Source organism: Podarcis cretensis (genome assembly GCF_951804945.1).
Source record: "Podarcis cretensis genome assembly, chromosome: 11".
NCBI lineage: Eukaryota > Metazoa > Chordata > Lepidosauria > Squamata > Lacertidae > Podarcis > Podarcis cretensis.
This window is the reverse complement of record NC_137180.1, coordinates 53,274,179-53,291,964: the sequence shown is the minus strand read 5'-3', so window position 1 is coordinate 53,291,964 and position 17,786 is coordinate 53,274,179. Positions and strand designations below refer to the sequence as shown.

General features: G+C 45.0%; 1 protein-coding gene across 1 annotated transcript; it reads left to right on the top strand.

The window, feature by feature from the left end:
- The first annotated feature begins 3,184 nt into the window (after positions 1–3,184).
- On the top strand, positions 3,185–13,000 carry LOC307226280 (uncharacterized protein). The gene is made up of 8 exons (XM_079994966.1): positions 3,185–3,503; positions 4,605–4,811; positions 5,902–6,135; positions 7,990–8,143; positions 9,062–9,171; positions 9,544–9,657; positions 11,880–12,029; positions 12,738–13,000. The coding sequence occupies exons 1-8, from the start codon at positions 3,195–3,197 to the stop codon at positions 12,870–12,872; spliced, it is 1,413 nt and encodes a 470-aa protein (XP_079851092.1). The 5' UTR covers positions 3,185–3,194; the 3' UTR covers positions 12,873–13,000.
- The last annotated feature ends 4,786 nt before the right edge of the window (positions 13,001–17,786 follow it).

Genomic DNA, 17,786 nt, shown 5'->3' with positions numbered 1-17,786 from the left:
GGTGCAGAAACAAGAAAAGCCTAGTCATATGATCTGGTACAAATTTGGTACATGCAGAAGGAGGAATGTTGAAGGGGATATGTCAGGTGGACTGCTGAGAGCAAAAGAAGTGGTTGTTATCCTTTAAGTAACAATCTCTTTCTCCACTACTGACCATTCCAACAGTAAAGAAAAATAAAGAATTGCAGGGAGATTTATAGCTCTTCAGTGTACAATGTGTACCGTTGTCTTATCTGTCCACAAGAAGTGACATGCCCATTTTGTAAATGGCTGCTAGTTATTTCAAAGTGGGGAAAGGGTAGAAATTAAAGACCAGTGCTTGGAATGAACTAGTTTGTTTCAACAAACTTCACTGAATTAGTTCAAAAATTAGTTCTCTGAACTACACCTGCAAGTAGTTCCCATAATTGCTGGGTGAAGGGAATGAGAAGTTGGTTTTGGGGTGGAACTTTGAATGCTTTCAAGTTCTTCAAGTTCATTCTCTTACATTTTTTAAACCCTTAGAGTAGTGGTTTTCAACCAGTGTGCCATGGCACCCTGGGGTGCCTTGAATGATGGTCAGGGATGCAGCAGGCAACACTGTCCTCTGTCCCTATTTCCTTCCTTCCCTCCTCTGATGCCCTCTCGCGTCTCTGCCTCCCAAAGGCTTGCACATCCATTTATTGTAATAGCCCTGGCTATGAGCTCCGCAGGCGAATGGTGCCCCTGGGAGGCACCTCTGTTTGGGGTGGGGAGGGCAGCAGCTCAGACCAGGGACGGCAGCAGCAGCTGCCCAGAGGACTCCCAAGGAAGAGGGGAGAGGAGAGGAGGCTGAAGGAACACTCCACAAGGGAGGGTGTTTCAAAAAGGGTGAGAGGCTGCTAGCTCTACAGGCAAGGGGTGACAAAACAGGCCCATAGAGGTGCCACAGAAATATTGTAATTGGTTAAGGGAGCTGTGGACTCAAAAAGGTTGAAAACCTCTGCCCTGGAGTCTTCAGACCTTTAAGCTTAAATATCATGATCGTTGGAAAAAATAATTAAGCAATTCACCATTTAATGATTATTATTCCATATTTATACCCCGCTTTTCCCCTGACAGGACTTGAACTACTTATTTATTAATTTATATCTCAACTCTCCTCCCAAAGGAGCCTGGGGCAGAAAACAACAAGTGATAAAACAACAACACCTTAAAAATGAGAACTTTTTTAAAAATAACTTTCCAGGCTCTGTTAAGGAGATGGTTAGGATAAATATTTGCCATGCCTCCAGTTACTGTAGGTCTGTGTGTGAGGTCAGATTAGGCCACATTACATTTGCTTTTCCCCAGAGAGGCATCAAGAACTGAGCTCATCCGTTTCTGCATAGCCCCATCCTTGAATCTGTCTTTCTCATGCTGGAATGTGACAAAAAGGACAAGCACTTCTGAACTTGGTTTTCAGATATGGCAGTGATAATTGTGTCTGTGTTATGTTCTACTGAATAATAGTGACTTCCCCAAGGTAACCAGGGTGCTCTGTGCAAAACTACTGCACAATTATGAATTAACTAATATTGATTTGTTAACTTCCTCGGGCATTTTCCCGGTTAGCTTAAGCAACTTTGGTTAGGACAACTTTTTGTAAGCAGAAGTTAAGGGAAGAAGAGTTGAAAGAGGAAGTTTTCCTGGCTGAGCAGATCAAAACCAGCAAATTATTCTCCACAAACTTCTAAAAAACAAACAAACCAGAAGCTTTCAGCATTGCAGTAATCAAAGGTAAAAACTGCCAGTTGCTACAATGACAATATTAACAAGCTGGGTCACTTCTGAAGTTATCAATTGCTTTTTCCCCTAGTTGGAGCTATTCTGCTTTGAAAATAGCCAGAGCTGAAATAACAACCTAAAATTCAACTGATGGGGCTTTTACTTGCATGGAAATGCAGTGAGAGAGGAAAGCTGAATTTCTACCAGTCAGGTAGCTAGTAAAGGTACAGGTTCTTAGCTACAAAAAAGGTGGCAACCCTAGTGCAATCTGTTCTAAGATAGGTATAAACTGATCATGTATGTGTGTGTTAAGATAGCTCAGATGAAAATGGAAAATGATGGGGTATTATGGGAGGTTCCCCCCCCCGCAGCTCAGGAGCTCCCTTACTCTTTGTCATAGCACAAACCCTACCATTTCCCAGAGTTACATAAGACTTAATATATATATATAGTGGGACGCAGGTGGCGCTGTGGGTTAAAGCCTCAGCGCCTAGGACTTGCCGATCGAAAGGTCGGCGGTTCGAATCCCCGCGGCGGGGTGCGCTCCCGCTGCTCGGTCCCAGCGCCTGCCAACCTAGCAGTTCGAAAGCACCTCCGGGTGCAAGTAGATAAATAGGGACCGCTTACCAGCGGGAAGGTAAACGGCGTTTCCGTGTGCGGCTCTGGCTCGCCAGAGCAGCGATGTCACGCTGGCCACGTGACCCGGAAGTGTCTCCGGACAGCGCTGGCCCCTGGCCTCTTAAGTGAGATGGGCGCACAACCCCAGAGTCTGTCAAGACTGGCCCGTACGGGCAGGGGTACCTTTACCTTTACCTTTAATATATATATATATATATATGGAGGAGGAGGGCCTTTGGAGACCACGACATACATAGTCTCTATAATAGTTGCTTTTAGAACTGACGGAGGGTCGGATGTTCTGTGTCTTGCACTAGACAGATAATCCCTTCATTCACACACATATAATCCCTACTCTTTATATGTACACTCAGTGGGAAACCTTAGATTGTGTTGAACTGTGTGTGAAATAGCTCCAAGAGTTACAAGATACGTAGCAGCCAGGCATGCAATATGTTGAGACCCCTATGAAGCGACCAGTAACAGCTAATAGTTCATAGCCAAAGTGATTGTTTCTGACAACTCCAATATGTGAGTCATGTCTTTAGGGCTTCACCGAATGGCCTCATCTCAAAACTGAATGACCAAGGAGGTCATCTATGTCCCTAACACTGAGAATTTTCAGAATTGATAGTCAACGTTTTGCTGCCCTGGAGAAGCCTACATGCCACCTTCATGAGCCAATCTCAGCCCTACCTGGAGAAGCTAGGAATTGAATCTGGGGTCTTCTGCATGCAAGCCAGTTGCTCTACAGACCTTCTGCATTGTGAAGTTATAGTGTTTTATCCATAATCTTGTCACGTGCTCCCAAAGGTTGCCAGTACAGCAGCTTACACAGGCCTGGAGAGGCAATGTTCTGTTTTGCCAGTACTATAAAAATGGCTACTAATTATTCCTCTTTGTTTCTTTGTTTATCGGGGGAGAAAAATTGCCGCTGGTCCCTGCTCAACATCTTTCTGGTCTGCCTCTTGGCCTGCGCCATCACCACTGTCTTAGGGGTGCTGGTTTTGTCTCTGGTCTATACCGCCAACACCGGCTTCAAACCAAAATACGATGACAGCGCAGAAAAGCATAGAGCTGCTTTCCCGGGAACATCAAGAGTAACATCTGCCCAGGTGGACCCCAAGTTCCAGTTTCTCCACCAGCTTGCTAAAGCCAAGGTAGAATTTGACCATGTCCTGTTTTATTTTTATGTATTTATTTAAGGCGTTTATAAGCTGCTTAATCATTAGTATTTCTAAGCGGCATACAAGGAACCAGGAGCCACGCAGAGAACAAAAAATGAAAAAGCTGTGCAAAACTTGAACTGCATTCAAATAACTGCTGGAGTGGGAAAGTTTTTTTTGTCATGTGCCTGAAGTTCAGCCAGGAGGGTGCCGTTATGATCTCAATTGGGCGTGTGCTCCACAGGCTTGGGCCCACAACACTAAAAGCCCAGCCGGTATATATTTCACATAAGAGGCTGTGGACTCTCCTTCATTGGAGAGGTTGGATGGTCATCTGTCATGGATGCTTTAGTTGAGATTCCTGCATGACTCTTGGGGGTCCCTTCCAACTCTGTGATTCTATGAATAAGGACCTTAATGATTATTTTGTCCATGGGGTTGCCAAGAAGTAGTGGCCTCCAGCTCCCATCATCCCTCACCAATGTCCATGCTGGCTGAGGCTTTGGGGTGTTGAAGTTCAGCAGCAGCTGGAGGACACAAAGTTGGCTAGTGTTGCTCTACTGAGGTCCAGCTCCAAGGGCCTTCTGGCGGTTCCCTCACTGCGAGAAGTGAAGTTACAGGGAACCAGGCAGAGGGCCTTGTCGGTAATGGCGCCCACCCTGAGGAACACCCTCCCACCAGATGTCAAGGAAATAAACAACTATCTGACTTTAAGAAGACATCTGAAGGCAGCTTTGTTTAGAGAAGTTTTTAATGTTTGATGTCTTAATGTGTTTTTAATATTCTGTTGGGAGCTGCCCAGAGTGACTGGGGAAACCCAGCCATATGGGCAGCGTAGAAATAATAAATTATTATTATTATTATTATTATTATTATTATTACTTTTATTATTTTACTGTATAAGGAAAGAAGGAGCCACATTATGTGTTCCTGGACTGTGGAGGGACATAGCATAAGTACCTGAGCCTGTAACAAGTGTACACTGTTTCACGCAAATTCTTGTACATAGCTGGAGGCAGGATGAGCCGCAAATAACTTCACTGGATAATAGACTTTTTATGCAGTGCTTGATGTCCCAAGTATTACCCTTTCCAGAAGCATGAGTTCCCGGGCGGTACCATTCAGTGGTCGAGATTCCGGAAAAATGCCAATGAGTACCAGAACAAGGAAGAGATGGAGTTTGGAAGAAGCATCAATGCTCAGCGCTCCAAGATGACGTTTGGAACTTTGCGGATTAAGAGCAAAGGACTGCGTGCACCACACTGGCATTTCAATGCCAATGAGCATGGCTACCTCTTAAAGGTACTTTTTGGGGTTATCTTAAAATTGTCTTTACCCAACCTTTCTAGTGGATAGAACCTGAGAATGGCTATAGAATTAGGATGGTGGTTTTGTTTTTATGTCATCTTTGGGTGTGCTCCAAATTTATGGTTTTATATCTAAAATTGCATTCTGCATAGGAGTCTTTTTGCTAAGTTAATGGCCCAAGCCATTCTGTTAAGTATCTCTTTGCATGACTAAGAAGTAAAGGAGACTAGTTGCCATGGAAGTTACTGGATGTTTCCAGAAGCGGGAAAGGCCTCCCTCCTTCCTCTGGATGGAGGTTATGTCACTGGTGGGTTTAAGAGAGAATAGACCAGGGTGAGTCGTATGTGGAGTAAACACAAAGGCTTAACTTGCTCTCTGTGTGCTGATTCCAGAGCTATGGCCTTGGGAAACCCACAAGAAAACTAATGGGAAAAGCAAAATCAGTTGGGTTGTCGGTGCTGTGAGCTTGTAATGTATAGGCATGTAAATAAAATCACACGTCACAAAGACATTGCCATCTCTGGTGACCTTCATTCGAAGGAAACCAAACCTGAGGTATGGCTGGGGCAACCCAGTCAGATGGGTGTGGCATAGAAATAATAAAATTGTTGTTATTATGTGTCAGCAACCTTGCAATCTCTCACTGGTCAGGGATTGGGGTGTGTGTAGCTGTATAAAATGTAGCCAACAGCAGTGACAGGGTATGGGGGCACCTATTTGGTGAAGGAGGCATGAGGGCTCGGGCAGAGTCCTAGAGCCTTCCCACATCCTTCCCAAAGCTAGGAAAAGTGCTAACTCGGCTTTGGGAAGAAGACAGGAGGAGGATTCCAGGGTGGTGAATAGATTGTCAGTGTCCCAGATCAAGAATTCTGATGCAGAAGACTGATTGATACATTTTAATAGTCTATAGTTGCCCCAGCCATTCTGGGCAGCTTCCAACACTCATAAAACATAATAAAACATTGGTGCTTCATTCTTTGCACTGCTCTGATGGCCCATGGCAGTGTTGTAGTGATGGCATTGGATTTCTGCCTTCTTAACTTGATTTGCAAAGACTAGTCCTCTCTCCACCTGTGTTTTTCAGGGCACTGCATGGATTGGGGTTGTCGATGCTGGTGGAAATACCGTAACCACGTACAACGTCACAGCGGGCCAGGTCATTTTCTTCCCTCGAAACACGGTGCATTGGCTCAAGAACGTCGGTACAGAAGACTGTCTGTTCTTGCTGTTCTTCACAACCCATGAAGAGCTTCAAACTCTGGATCTGGATGATACGTTTTTCTTAACACCTGAAGACATAGCAGCAAGGTCACTAAAGGTCTGTACAACATAAACTCCTTAGTGCTAGATCAAAACAAATCTGTGGGGGGAAACTGATTGCTGTTCATTCCTATTCAGCACTAAACTACAGGTTTTCCCAGGGGAAAGTGGTCAAGGCAAACAAATATGTGGATTAGCCCTGAGCTGTTTCTGTTCCTGATGCTACACTTGAATGCAGTTGTATTGTGAAAATCTTTGTAAGCCGCTTTAAGAGCCAATTGGGGCAATGACATGGGGTATGGGCCCCTCCAGATAGCCTTTTAATTATGCATTTATGATTGTTCGTACATACAATGCTATTGGGGTGGTCATACAAGATTCCACTTTCCATACAAATTGCACCTGCAGAGGTTTTTGGACAGCTCCCCCCCCCCCCCGCTTCATTTCCAAACAGCAAAGTTCATTTCCTACTGAAATTCTGCAACTTTTCTTACCACAAATTGTTCTGGGGTGTGGGTGTTCTTTTTTGGTCCCCTTTTTGTTGTGCTTCAGCCCCTCTAGAAAGCAGTTATGTGGCATCATTGGGTAAGCTTCTCAGAACAACTAATAAAGCAGAATATGCCCACCACTAATGCACAGGGTGGCGGGACGCAGGTGGCGCTGTGGGTAAAAGCCTCAGTGCCTAGGGCTTGCCGATCGAAAGGTCGGCGGTTCGAATCCCCGCGGCGGGGTGCGCTCCCGCTGCTCGGTCCCAGCGCCTGCCAACCTAGCAGTTCGAAAGCACCCCCGGGTGCAAGTAGATAAATAGGGACCACTTACTGGTGGGAAGGTAAACGGCGTTTCCGTGTGCTGCGCTGGCTCGCCAGATGCAGCTTTGTCACGCTGGCCACGTGACCCGGAAGTGTCTCCGGACAGCGCTGGCCCCCGGCCTCTTGAGTGAGATGGGCGCACAACCCCAGAGTCTGTCAAGACTGGCCCGTAGGGGCAGGGGTACCTTTACCTTTACCTTAATGCACAGGGTGTTTTAGTTTTTAGTTTTTCTAATCTACAAACATGAGTCTGATCAAACTGCGGGAGGCAGTGGAAAACAGGAGTGCCTGGCGTGCTCTGGTCCATGGGGTCACGAAGAGTCGGACACGACTAAACGACTAAACAACAACGAACGCACAGGGTGTTTTAGTTTTTAGTTTTTTAAGAAGCCTTTAAAGTATTTCACTTGTTCTTGAAAATTTGGTTCCCACCCCCCTTCCCATCTCTTTTAGGGCTAAAACTGTCAGTTTGCATTTCTTAGTGCAGAAAATACTGATCTGATGTGTAGAAATCTTTCCTATTCTGCTTAATTCAAGAAGCTTCTGTAAGCTTCTCTGTGTGAAAGAAACAAGCAGAAGGTTCCTGAGGTTTGGGTTATTCCTTCAAAGAAGCTGAGTACAGCTGGTTTAAACTGGTTCTGTTATCTCTTTCTGTCAAGGTCATGCTGACTGTAATAGTGAGGCCAGAAGGAGCCTGGGTCTCACCCTCTGTTTCCATCTCTCTTTCTTTCTTTCTGATGTGGTGTTCTGTATGCTTAGTGTTTTAGACTTATCGTAAGTTATTGTAAGTTTAAGCTAAGTCTGCTGCAACTGGATTTTTTATAGACAGTGCCAATCCTGAATGTATTGGATTTGTGACCATTACGCTCATTTGCCTTCAATAGCAGTAAAGCTCTGCCGGATGAAATACTAATTGCCTCGGATCTAGTTTTTGAGAATCCTGCAACGTGTTTAAGTTGTTACTCTGCTAACTACACATTGGAATCTGCTCTGGATCAATATTGAGTAGAATTTCAGTGACAAAAACAAACTCCTCTAGCTGGAGCTCCTTTAAGTTACTGCTGCTGAGAAGCTAAATGCAACGTTTGCTGCATGTTTCCTAGCCTCAAGGTGGAGTGGCCTTCATCAGGTCTTTCCAGAAGCAAGCAGAAGACCAAGCCGTCAACCTTCCTCCAAACCTAGCAGAGCTTGTTCAGAATCCCAACTACCAACAGTCCGAAGACCCACTTGTGTGGAGGTACTTCTTTGACCTCAAAGGTACTTCAGAGAAAGCTGAGATGGCGTTAGCCGGGACCTTTGTCTCCTGACAGTTAGCAATGTGGGTCAGGGTTGCTTCAGCAAAGGGAGCAGAGGCAATAGAGGACCAGCTCCACCACCTTAGGAACATTCTCCTGGGCTTCTGATGCAGCAAGGAGCCAGTGGCATCCACTTGCTACCCAAGATGTTTCCAGACATTCTCAGAGACCCAGCTAGGAAAGGATTGCCCAGAATCAATGATGGAATCTATTTCTGGTTCCACAGTTCATTCCAGAGAATAGGCAAAGCTGGATACAGAAACTCTGCTGTCTGCAAAACCAAGCAGCTGAGCTTATTCCTAATTAAATGCCCATGGAGGAATCAAATATTCTCTTTTTAAAGCCTTGGTTTTTTAAAGAAACCCTCTTGAGTGGTAAGATTGGCACTCAGGTAGGGTTATCATACATCCAAACATACCCGGAATATTGCAGTCAGAAGCAGTGTCTGGGTGGAAATTGGCAAAACGTCCAGGAAAATCTGGACGTATGGTAACCCAGTGTTGTTTTTGCTGACTTTCCTTAAAAATAGCTCAAAATGTCAATTTTTATGTGTCCAGGTTTTCACTTTTTGAAAAATGGCAACCCTAACTCAGGACTCTCTTAGTAGTTCCACCACCCTTGGAACTTGGGATGGGGTGGAGGAAGGCTGGGAAAGTGTATTCTCTTTCTTCCTAAGCTATGGAGTTTTGGCCTCACAGAAGTATGTCTGGCAGTTCTATATCCAGAACATGTGGTCTGCTGCAAAGTGATGGCAAATGTCTCAGAACAGCAAGGATGGCTTAGCGAGCAATGTAAGCTAATAAATATTCTGTGATGATCACGAACTAGGTCTCCCAAGCTTGTCTGATTGTTGAAGATGCTGAGTTTGTCCTCCATTCAGGGTCAACTGAGTTCCGTTTCCCCGGGGGAATAATCCAGTTTGCTCGGTATGTGAAAGATGGAAAAGGCTTGAGTACGAATGAAAGAATTTACAGCGAGTTTCTCCATTCAGTAAGTATTGAGATAAAAAGCGCTGCCTGTTGTAGTGGATGAGATCATGGAGATCAGAGTCAAATGTTCCGTTTGGGGAGCAGTACAGAAACCCTGCCCATAGCCATCTCTGCATGGGCTCAAACCACCAACCTTCTGGTTAATAGCCAGTTAACAGCCATGGAGCCACCTGAGATTTCTAATGTTGTTGGACTCCAATTCCCATCAGCCCCAGCCAGCATGGCCAGTGGTCAGGGATGATGGGAGTTGGAGTCCAACAAGACTGCAGGGCCACCGGTTCCCAACCCCTGTTTTAATGCTTTGAGACATCCACTTGTTATTTTGCACAACCTCACATGCTCACGTGCTTTTGTTTGCTCTCCTTTCTCTCAGAAGGAAGATGCTCTTACTTTGGGGACACTCAGGATCTATAGCAATGGTCTACGGCAGCCTCACTTTCATTTCAATGCCAACGAGATGGGATACGTCATCAGTGGGTGTGGAAAGGTAGCTATTTAACTTAAACCACTGTGATGTAAACTGTTCTGAGTTTTCCTTGGGTAAGGAATAGGTGCTTAGCTATTGCCAGGAAGCAGAAACTCTCACAATATTGTTTTGACTCCTGCTGAAGACTTTCATTTCACCCCCAGTTATATTTTATTAAATTTTTACAAGTTTCACAGTTACACTCCAATACATAATCATTTTTTCTTTTGTTTTTGTCAGCCTCCCATCCCATTTCCACTGTGTTTTTTTATTTCTCCCTCTTTGCTGCACCTTGTTTTCTATGTCTTATACCATAGTTGTTTTTATTTCAGCAATCCTACCCAGGCATACAGTTTAGTTCTGCATTTCCCCCCAGTTTTTCTGCTTTTTATCCGAGTTTTATTGGTTATTATTTTATGTATATTTGTTTTTTTAAGTTTTGCTGATTTAATCATGTTTTATTGGTGATGTTATTATGTACGTCAATTACGTTTTTTTCTGCTTAAGCAGTTTATAAGCTTTTCTATAAAAGAAAAAGGTTATGAATATTTTCAAATAAGAAATGCCAGCATTTTGGGCTGGCGGCAAGGAGGTTGCAGGGTTAGCCAACCTGGTGCCTTCAAGATAGTGAACTACAACTCCCATCAGCCACAGAAAACATGACTAGGATGATGGGAGTTGTAATCCAATATCGGGTAGTCACCCAGTGACTGTTGCTGGGTTAGGAGAATCAAACTGTTCCTAGCTCTGCTTCCTTCCAGTTTTCTGCAAGGCAGAGTTGGGAAAGAAATCTTGGAGCTCCGTAGCCTTGCACATCAGGTTGTCTACAAGTTCTGTCCTACGAGGAAGGCCACTCTCCTGTATCCATTGTGCTGCTCCTCCTGGCTCCTCCTGGCTCCTTACACAGCTTTATAACAGTATATGAGGGAGAAAAACATACCGTATTTTTCGCTTTATAAGACACACTTTTTCCCTCCTAAAAAGTAAGGGGAAATGTGTGTGCGTCTTATGGAGCGAATGCAGGCTGCGCAGCTATCCCAGAACCAGAACAGCGAGAGGGATTGCTGTGCTCCCTCTAGTTGTTCTAGCTTCTGGCTTAGCCACACGAAGCCTCTTCAGGGCAGGGGGAGTTCATCCCGCTGCCCTGAAGAGGCTGCGCAGCTATCCCAGAAGCCAGAACAGCGAGAGGGATCGCTACACTCCCTCTCACTGTTCTAGCTTCTGGCTTAGCTGCGCTCTGTCCCTTCCCCCACCTCCCGGAAAAGCCCCCAAGAGCCGCGCTCCCTTTCACTAGCCGTTCGGAGCGTGTGTGCGGCTCTTGGGGGCTTTTCCCCAAGGAGGGAGAAGGGCAACTCGTCAGTGATGGGCTGCCCTTCTCCCTCCTCGGGGAAAAGCCTGCAAGCGACACACACACACTCCACACAGCTCGTGAAAGGGAGCGCTGGGCAGAGCCTGGGATGCATACAGGCTCTGCTCAGCGCTCCCTTTAAAGAATTTTCTCCCCCCCTTGCATTCCCCCTCTAAAAACTAGGTGCGTCTTATGGTCAGGTGCGTCTTATGGGGTGAAAAATACGGCAATTATCTGCTTTCTCTACACCAGGCCCATCCAACTACCAAGAGACAGCGATCTACTCCCAATATAAAAAAACTGGCAGTGATTTGCCCATTGTCATTGAGGATTGACCACAGTTGTTGAGCTTTTTTGGGGGAGACAAGAGTTGTTGAGTTTTTTGGGGGGAAACAGCTTCTATACAGGGGTATGACATTAATCATTAACCTGGAAAACGGCACGCAGCGCTAAAGCCATACAATGTATTCAACATCGCAAAGCAATAGCATCAAACTCCACCCACAGGGACAGAGCAAGGGGGTGGGGGCGGAGACATTCATTCCACAGTTCTTTTATTCCCGTGATCGACCATTATCAATGGGGGATCTACCTGTCGATCGTGGCTGACCAGTTGGACATGTCTGGTCTACGCCATGAATAATGTCCTCTATCATGTCCCTCCCTTGTTTACCTTTTCTCGAAACTAAAAAGCCCCAGATCTGGTCACATTTTTTCATAGGGGAATTGCTCTATCTTCTGGATCATTCTATTTCCCCCTTTTCTGAACCTTCGGCTCTGGGAGACATTACAGACGCCTGGATTTGTGACATTTTTCATGAAGTCCTTTGAGAACCACAGATTCAGTTGGATGGGCGTTGGGGTATATTTCCTTGTTGGTGCATTCTCTCTCCAGGTGGGCATTATCGTTTCACCATCACTCACCACTGACTTCACCATTGGCGTTGGAGATGTCGTGTTTTTCCCCGTTGGAACCCAACACTACATCAAGAGCACATGCGATGAAGAGTTGCTTTTCATTTTGGCATTCAGCACTGCGAACCAGGTAGGAAATCTGCGCTTGACTTCCTAGGTAAACTGCTGGGCTAGATACAGTAAAGCCACAGATAAGTTAGTGTGGTGAGTTACTGTGAACCACAATCAACGTTATAAAGGTTTTGCAGGATTGGGGAGAAAAAACAACAACCATATATTAGCGATGGGGAAGAATTTTAACTCAGTTCGCATTTAAAGGCAAATCTGCCTAATTTGTGCTTTCTGAAGCAATACACCAAAAACCCAAACATCCATCCATTTGAATTTTTCTGAATTTTGAAATGCAGTTCTCCAGCCAGGTAATGTGCATATACTAAAGGAGGTGTAAAAATGCATATTAGCAATAAATAACATGGGAAAGTGCATTATATTAGGTACACTGCTTTGCAAAAGCGGATAGCTAAGGTAAAAGCGCATACAAAGATGTGACTATTCGGTGAAATTCTCACGAAAATGCTGATGAATTTTCATGAGAACTCACAATTTATTTATTTATTTGCAAACCAATGTGGAAATGTAGAGAACCTAATGTAAGACTAGAAAAGTTAGAAATGGAGAGAAACCAGCTGAAATTTGTCCATCTGTATTATACATGATTGTACATATTACATAAGATGGTAATTTTAATAGTTTGCCATGAAAAATGTGTGTGTGTTACTGTGAAACGAGCGTAAACTCCCCCTTCCCAATTCAAATGCTCTTGTTGTTGTTTTTGTAGCTGCAAACCCTTGATATGGATGACTATTTCCACCGCACGCCAGACCATATACTAGCCCAACTTTTCTTCAAAAAGCAGGACGAATTTAAGAAGATTCCACATTTTAACGAGGATCAGGCAATTAATCTACCGTAGCAGCTTCACTACAGCAACGAAGAAGTCCTCATGAAACCACATGTTATTAATAATGTTAATGCTGCCTTGGAAGAGTTTTTCAAGTTGTTATCTACTTCTTTATAAAGTAAACAGACTCAGGGCTTGCATTGTGTTTTAATAATAATAATAATAATAATAATAATAATAATAATAATAATAATTTATTTATACCCTGCCCATCTGGCTGGGTTTCCCCAGCCACTCTGGGCAGCTTTCCAACAAAAGATTAAAAATACATTAAAACATCAGTCATTAAAAACTTCCCTAAACAGAGCTGTCTTCTGATGTCTTCTAAACATCAGATGGTTGTTTATTTCTTTGACATCTGATGGGAGGGCATTCCACAGGGCAGGCGCCACCACCAAGAAGGTCCTCTGCCTGGTTCCCTGCAACCTCACTTCTTGCAAGGACGGAACCACCAGAAGCCCCTCGGAGCTGGACCTCAGTGTCTGGGTAGAACGATGGGGGTGGAGATCATAGCTGTCAACTTACATATTTGAAAATAAGGGACCAGCAGCCTTGAAAATAAGGGACCAGCAGCCAAAATAAGGGACCTGCAGCCTCACCTGTTCCAGGTACTCCAGTCTTCCTGTCCTCCTGCAATCTGGTCAAACTCATGCTGGTAGCTTCGAGAGCACTGTCCAACCAACTTTGTAAGCAGAGGTTCAACTGAAAAGAATCTGAATCACATGCACCAAAAGGCCTATGCAGCCTCAACTTAAGATGGCTCGCCGGCCTGGCTTTGCACTGCAAAGTTTGCAGCAGCACGTGCAACAAAATGGCGTCCAGCATTCAAAAAACCCCTCAGCTTCCATTAACTAGCCACACACAAGGCATGCAAGCTCCACTCCCCCAGTCGTTCTTAGACTTCTTATTGGGTGAGCAACACAGCCAAGCAACACAGTTGGAGCCTCCCTCCTCCCTGACCGGCAGGGAGGGAGGGAGAGGAGCTGCTTCCTTTGAAATTTAAGGGACATTTAAGGGACATCCATCAATAAGGGACAGCAGTGGGACATTGCGCTGGAATAAGGGACTGTCCCTTCAAATAAGGGACACTTGACAGCTATGGTGGAGATGCTCCTTCATAATGTCAGCTTATTCTTTACATGACGGGCTACAATATAAGGCAAAGATGTGCACACGTTACCCTGTTGTCATGGTTAGCTTGGCCCTATCTCATACACAAGGGTTGCCAAAATTTTGGATTCATGGGCCACATCTTGAGGCAGAAGAGTGGAGGAAGCTCCCACACCTTGTGGGGAGGCATCGCCAGCGCAGTTGTACCCATTGTCACTGTCTTGGCATTACCAGGATTATAGCGTACTCAGCCAGTTGTGAAGGAAAACCACATTTCTAGAACTTAGTGAGCATGAATGAGAGCACTAAATGGAAGTGTTTTGACTTACGATCCGTTCCAAATGCAATGTAATAGTCACATAAATAAAACAAAACAAGAAGTTTTTGTGGTGAGGGAGCAGGTTGGGTCTTACATTGTCCTTCCTTTCATGAAAGGGCTTATTTCGTCTGCAGAAAGGGCGGCAACCCAGCAGAGACTCCTGTCGGTAGAAAGAAGAGGAATGAGAACTTTTGCTTCTTTTCCTGCTGGGCCACCTTCCACACTGTCCTGGAGGGTCTTCTCTATCCCCCAGAGCAAATTTTCAGGGAACTATTGGAAGAAGTAGGGATAATTTTAAGAGTCTGCCTCAGCCCCAACCCCTTCTGACCTCAGGAGCCTTCCATGTAAAAGGTAAAGGTAAAGGGATCCCTGACTATTAGGTCCAGTTGTGGCCGACTCTGGGGTTGCGCACTCTTCTCGCTCTATAGGCCGGGGGAGCCGTCGTTTGTCCGCAGACAACTTCCAGGGCATGTGGCCAGCATGACTAAGCCGCTTCTGGCAAACCAAAGCAGCACACGGAAACACCGTTTACCTTCCCGCCGGAGTGGTACCTATTTATCTACTTGCACTTTGATGTGCTTTAGAACTGCTAGGTTGGTAGGAGCAGGGACCGAACAATGGGAGCTCACCCCGTCGCGGGGATTTGAACCGCCGACCTTCTGATTGGCAAGTTCTAGGCTCTGTGGTTTAACCCATAGCGCCCCCTGCGTCCCTTGAGCCTTCCATGAGTTAAGTCCTAATCTTAAGCCAGCGTATTTTTTCATCATTCCCGACTGAAGTTCCTCAATAATGGGGTTGGGATGGGGGAGAAATCCAACTGTTTGCATTTAATGGAGAATTTACCTCATCGGCACCATCCCCTCCCAAAGTACATGAACTGAACTGGTGTGGAAATGTGGTGAGCTGAACTGATGATTGGAAAAAGGAGAACTGAGACAAATCGAAACTGACATATATTTGCTCATTCCTGCGCTGAGGCGATAATTTCCCCTCAAATATATACATTCCTTTCCCCACTTTCAGATCCTCAAGTGAATGCTGTAAGCAAACTTTGGAAACAGCGCTGCAATTATTGTAATTTTAACAACACACTAGCTTTCTACTACATTGCAATTAGGTGGTGATTAGTTTTCATTTAGGGATGTGGAATTAACAGATGGCGAAATGTATTTGTGGGATGTGATCACATAGTAGTCACTCATTTGGGTTTTTTCTCAGGCCTGGGGGCATGACACTACAAAAATTGGCTGTAAGCTTGCAGCCCAATTCACCCTTACTTGGGAAAAAGCCTCTATGACTTATCATGGGAGCAGAAGAATTTTCACCACTAGTTGTTGTTGTTTAGTCGTGTCCAGCTCTTCGTGACCCCATGGACCAGAGCACACCAGGCACTCCTGTCTTTCACTGCCTCTCAAACTCATGCTGGTAGCTTCGAGAACACTGTCCAACCATCTCGTCCTCTGTCGTCCCCTTCTCCTTGTGCCCTCCCATCTTTCCCAACATCAGGGGCTTTTCCAGGGAGTCTTCTCTTCTCATGAGGTAGCCAAAGTATTGGAGCCTCAGCTTCAGGATCTGTCCTTCCAGTGAGCACTCAGGGCTGATTTCCTTAAGAATGGATAGGTTTGATCTTCTTGCAGTCCATGGGACTCTCAAGAGTCTCCTCCAGCACCATAATTCAAAAGCATCAAACATATTGAAGGCTAGGACCTTCAAAGTAAACTCTTTCACTTTATGTAATATGCACAGAATATTGTTTTTAAGTGTTTGCAGATGCCAGCTGTTCCCAAGAACAATGCAATTCAAGGGTTTCACTTAACAGGCAAGAATTATTAGCCCAAGTTTCTTAGAAGGCAGCAAATCCCCATAATTCAGGGTAATTTTATAGGGGTTTAGCCAGCAGGTGGCATCGTACATCAGTAAAGATCTGTCTCTGTAAACTATTTAATGGAATAATTTGTCTAAGTAGGCAAAGGAAATATGGCAAGCCCAGGATTGCTATGGTTAAAATGTAAGCTATGGGAGGTTGAATAGCCTCAATGCACGCCACAACTCTGTTGAAGATTTAAGGCATAAAAGTCCTGGAAGAAAATACTGAGGCTGCAGAAAAGGCAAGGAGACCTTAGATATGCTTTTCCTCACAATGGCATCATGAAATGGACACAACACTTTCCAGGGCTCAGAAATAGCTTCTGCCTCAAAGCTATTCCCCAAGAAACCAAGTTACGGTTTATACCAAGGTGTGTTGCAATCCACGCCCTTAAGCAGCAATAGTTTAAGAGTACATTTCTTCACTTCTGTATTTATTTAGCTGAGTGCAAGGCATCAAATGAAACCGTGGAAATAGGTCCCTTTTTACAGCTGCAGTGGCGTAGCGTGGGTTATCAGCACCCGGGGCAAGGCAAGTAATTTGCGCCCCCTAACCCATGGATTTGCGCCCCCTAACCCGTGGATTTGCGCCCCCTAACCCGTGGATTTCCCTAACCCCCAGATGTTGCGCCCGGTGCGGCCGGCCCCCCCTGCACCCCCCACGCTACGCCACTGTACAGCTGCCATTTTGAAACTGACAGAGGAGTAAGTTGGCATTCTGGGTAGTGTGGAAGTGAAGAACCGGTGGACTAAGCTACTGTTACTTCAGTGTATTATTGCTATTGTTATTATTTCTTAAATTTGTATACCGCCCTATACTTGCAGATCTCAGGGTGGTTCACAACGTAAAATCACAATATTAAAAAAATACGTAACAAAACAAAGACAACTTAATAAACACTTAAAAGGGTATTGGATGATAATCAGCCAAAGGCCTGCTTGAAGAGCAACATTATTGCCTGGCATCTAAAGAAGCATAATGAAGGTGCCAGGCGAACGTCCCTGGGCAGCGCATTCCACAAACGGGGAGCCACTGCAGAAAAGACCCTGTTCTGCCCCACAGGGTTCAATTATTTAGTGATAGCAAATCTGTGTATTAGTATTAGGTAGCAGGAATAATAATGCTGCAACTTTAAGAAAAGGTAGTGCCTTTCCCCTTTCCAAATCTCAAAGCAGGCTGGGAAAGGAGGGCATAGTAATATACCAGTTTCTATTGGCTACTCCCATAGCGGGGAAAACCTCTGTCTCTCCTTTGCAACCTAGTTCTGTTTAGTTCTTGCAAGCCCAGGAAGAGGGGTAGACTCCCTTGTTCCTACTTCATAAAGAGCTTCCTAACCACATTCATTCAGAGCCAAAAGAATAGGCTACTGAAATGTGAGTAAATACCTCTATTTGTGCCTTGTGAGTTTCAATAGAATACATGTTTGAGAGCTTTGTGGAGTTTTGTTGATACTAACCATATTGAGAGAAATCTCAGGACGGAACAGACCTGTTCTCGTGTTGTCACCCTCAGGACCTCTTGTGGAGGAGACGTGTGAAGACGGGCCTCAGAAGATGATCTCAAGGTCAGGGTAGGGCTGGACATTACTGGGATTTCAAATTGAAATTGGAATTGATGTCTGGGGGGGGGG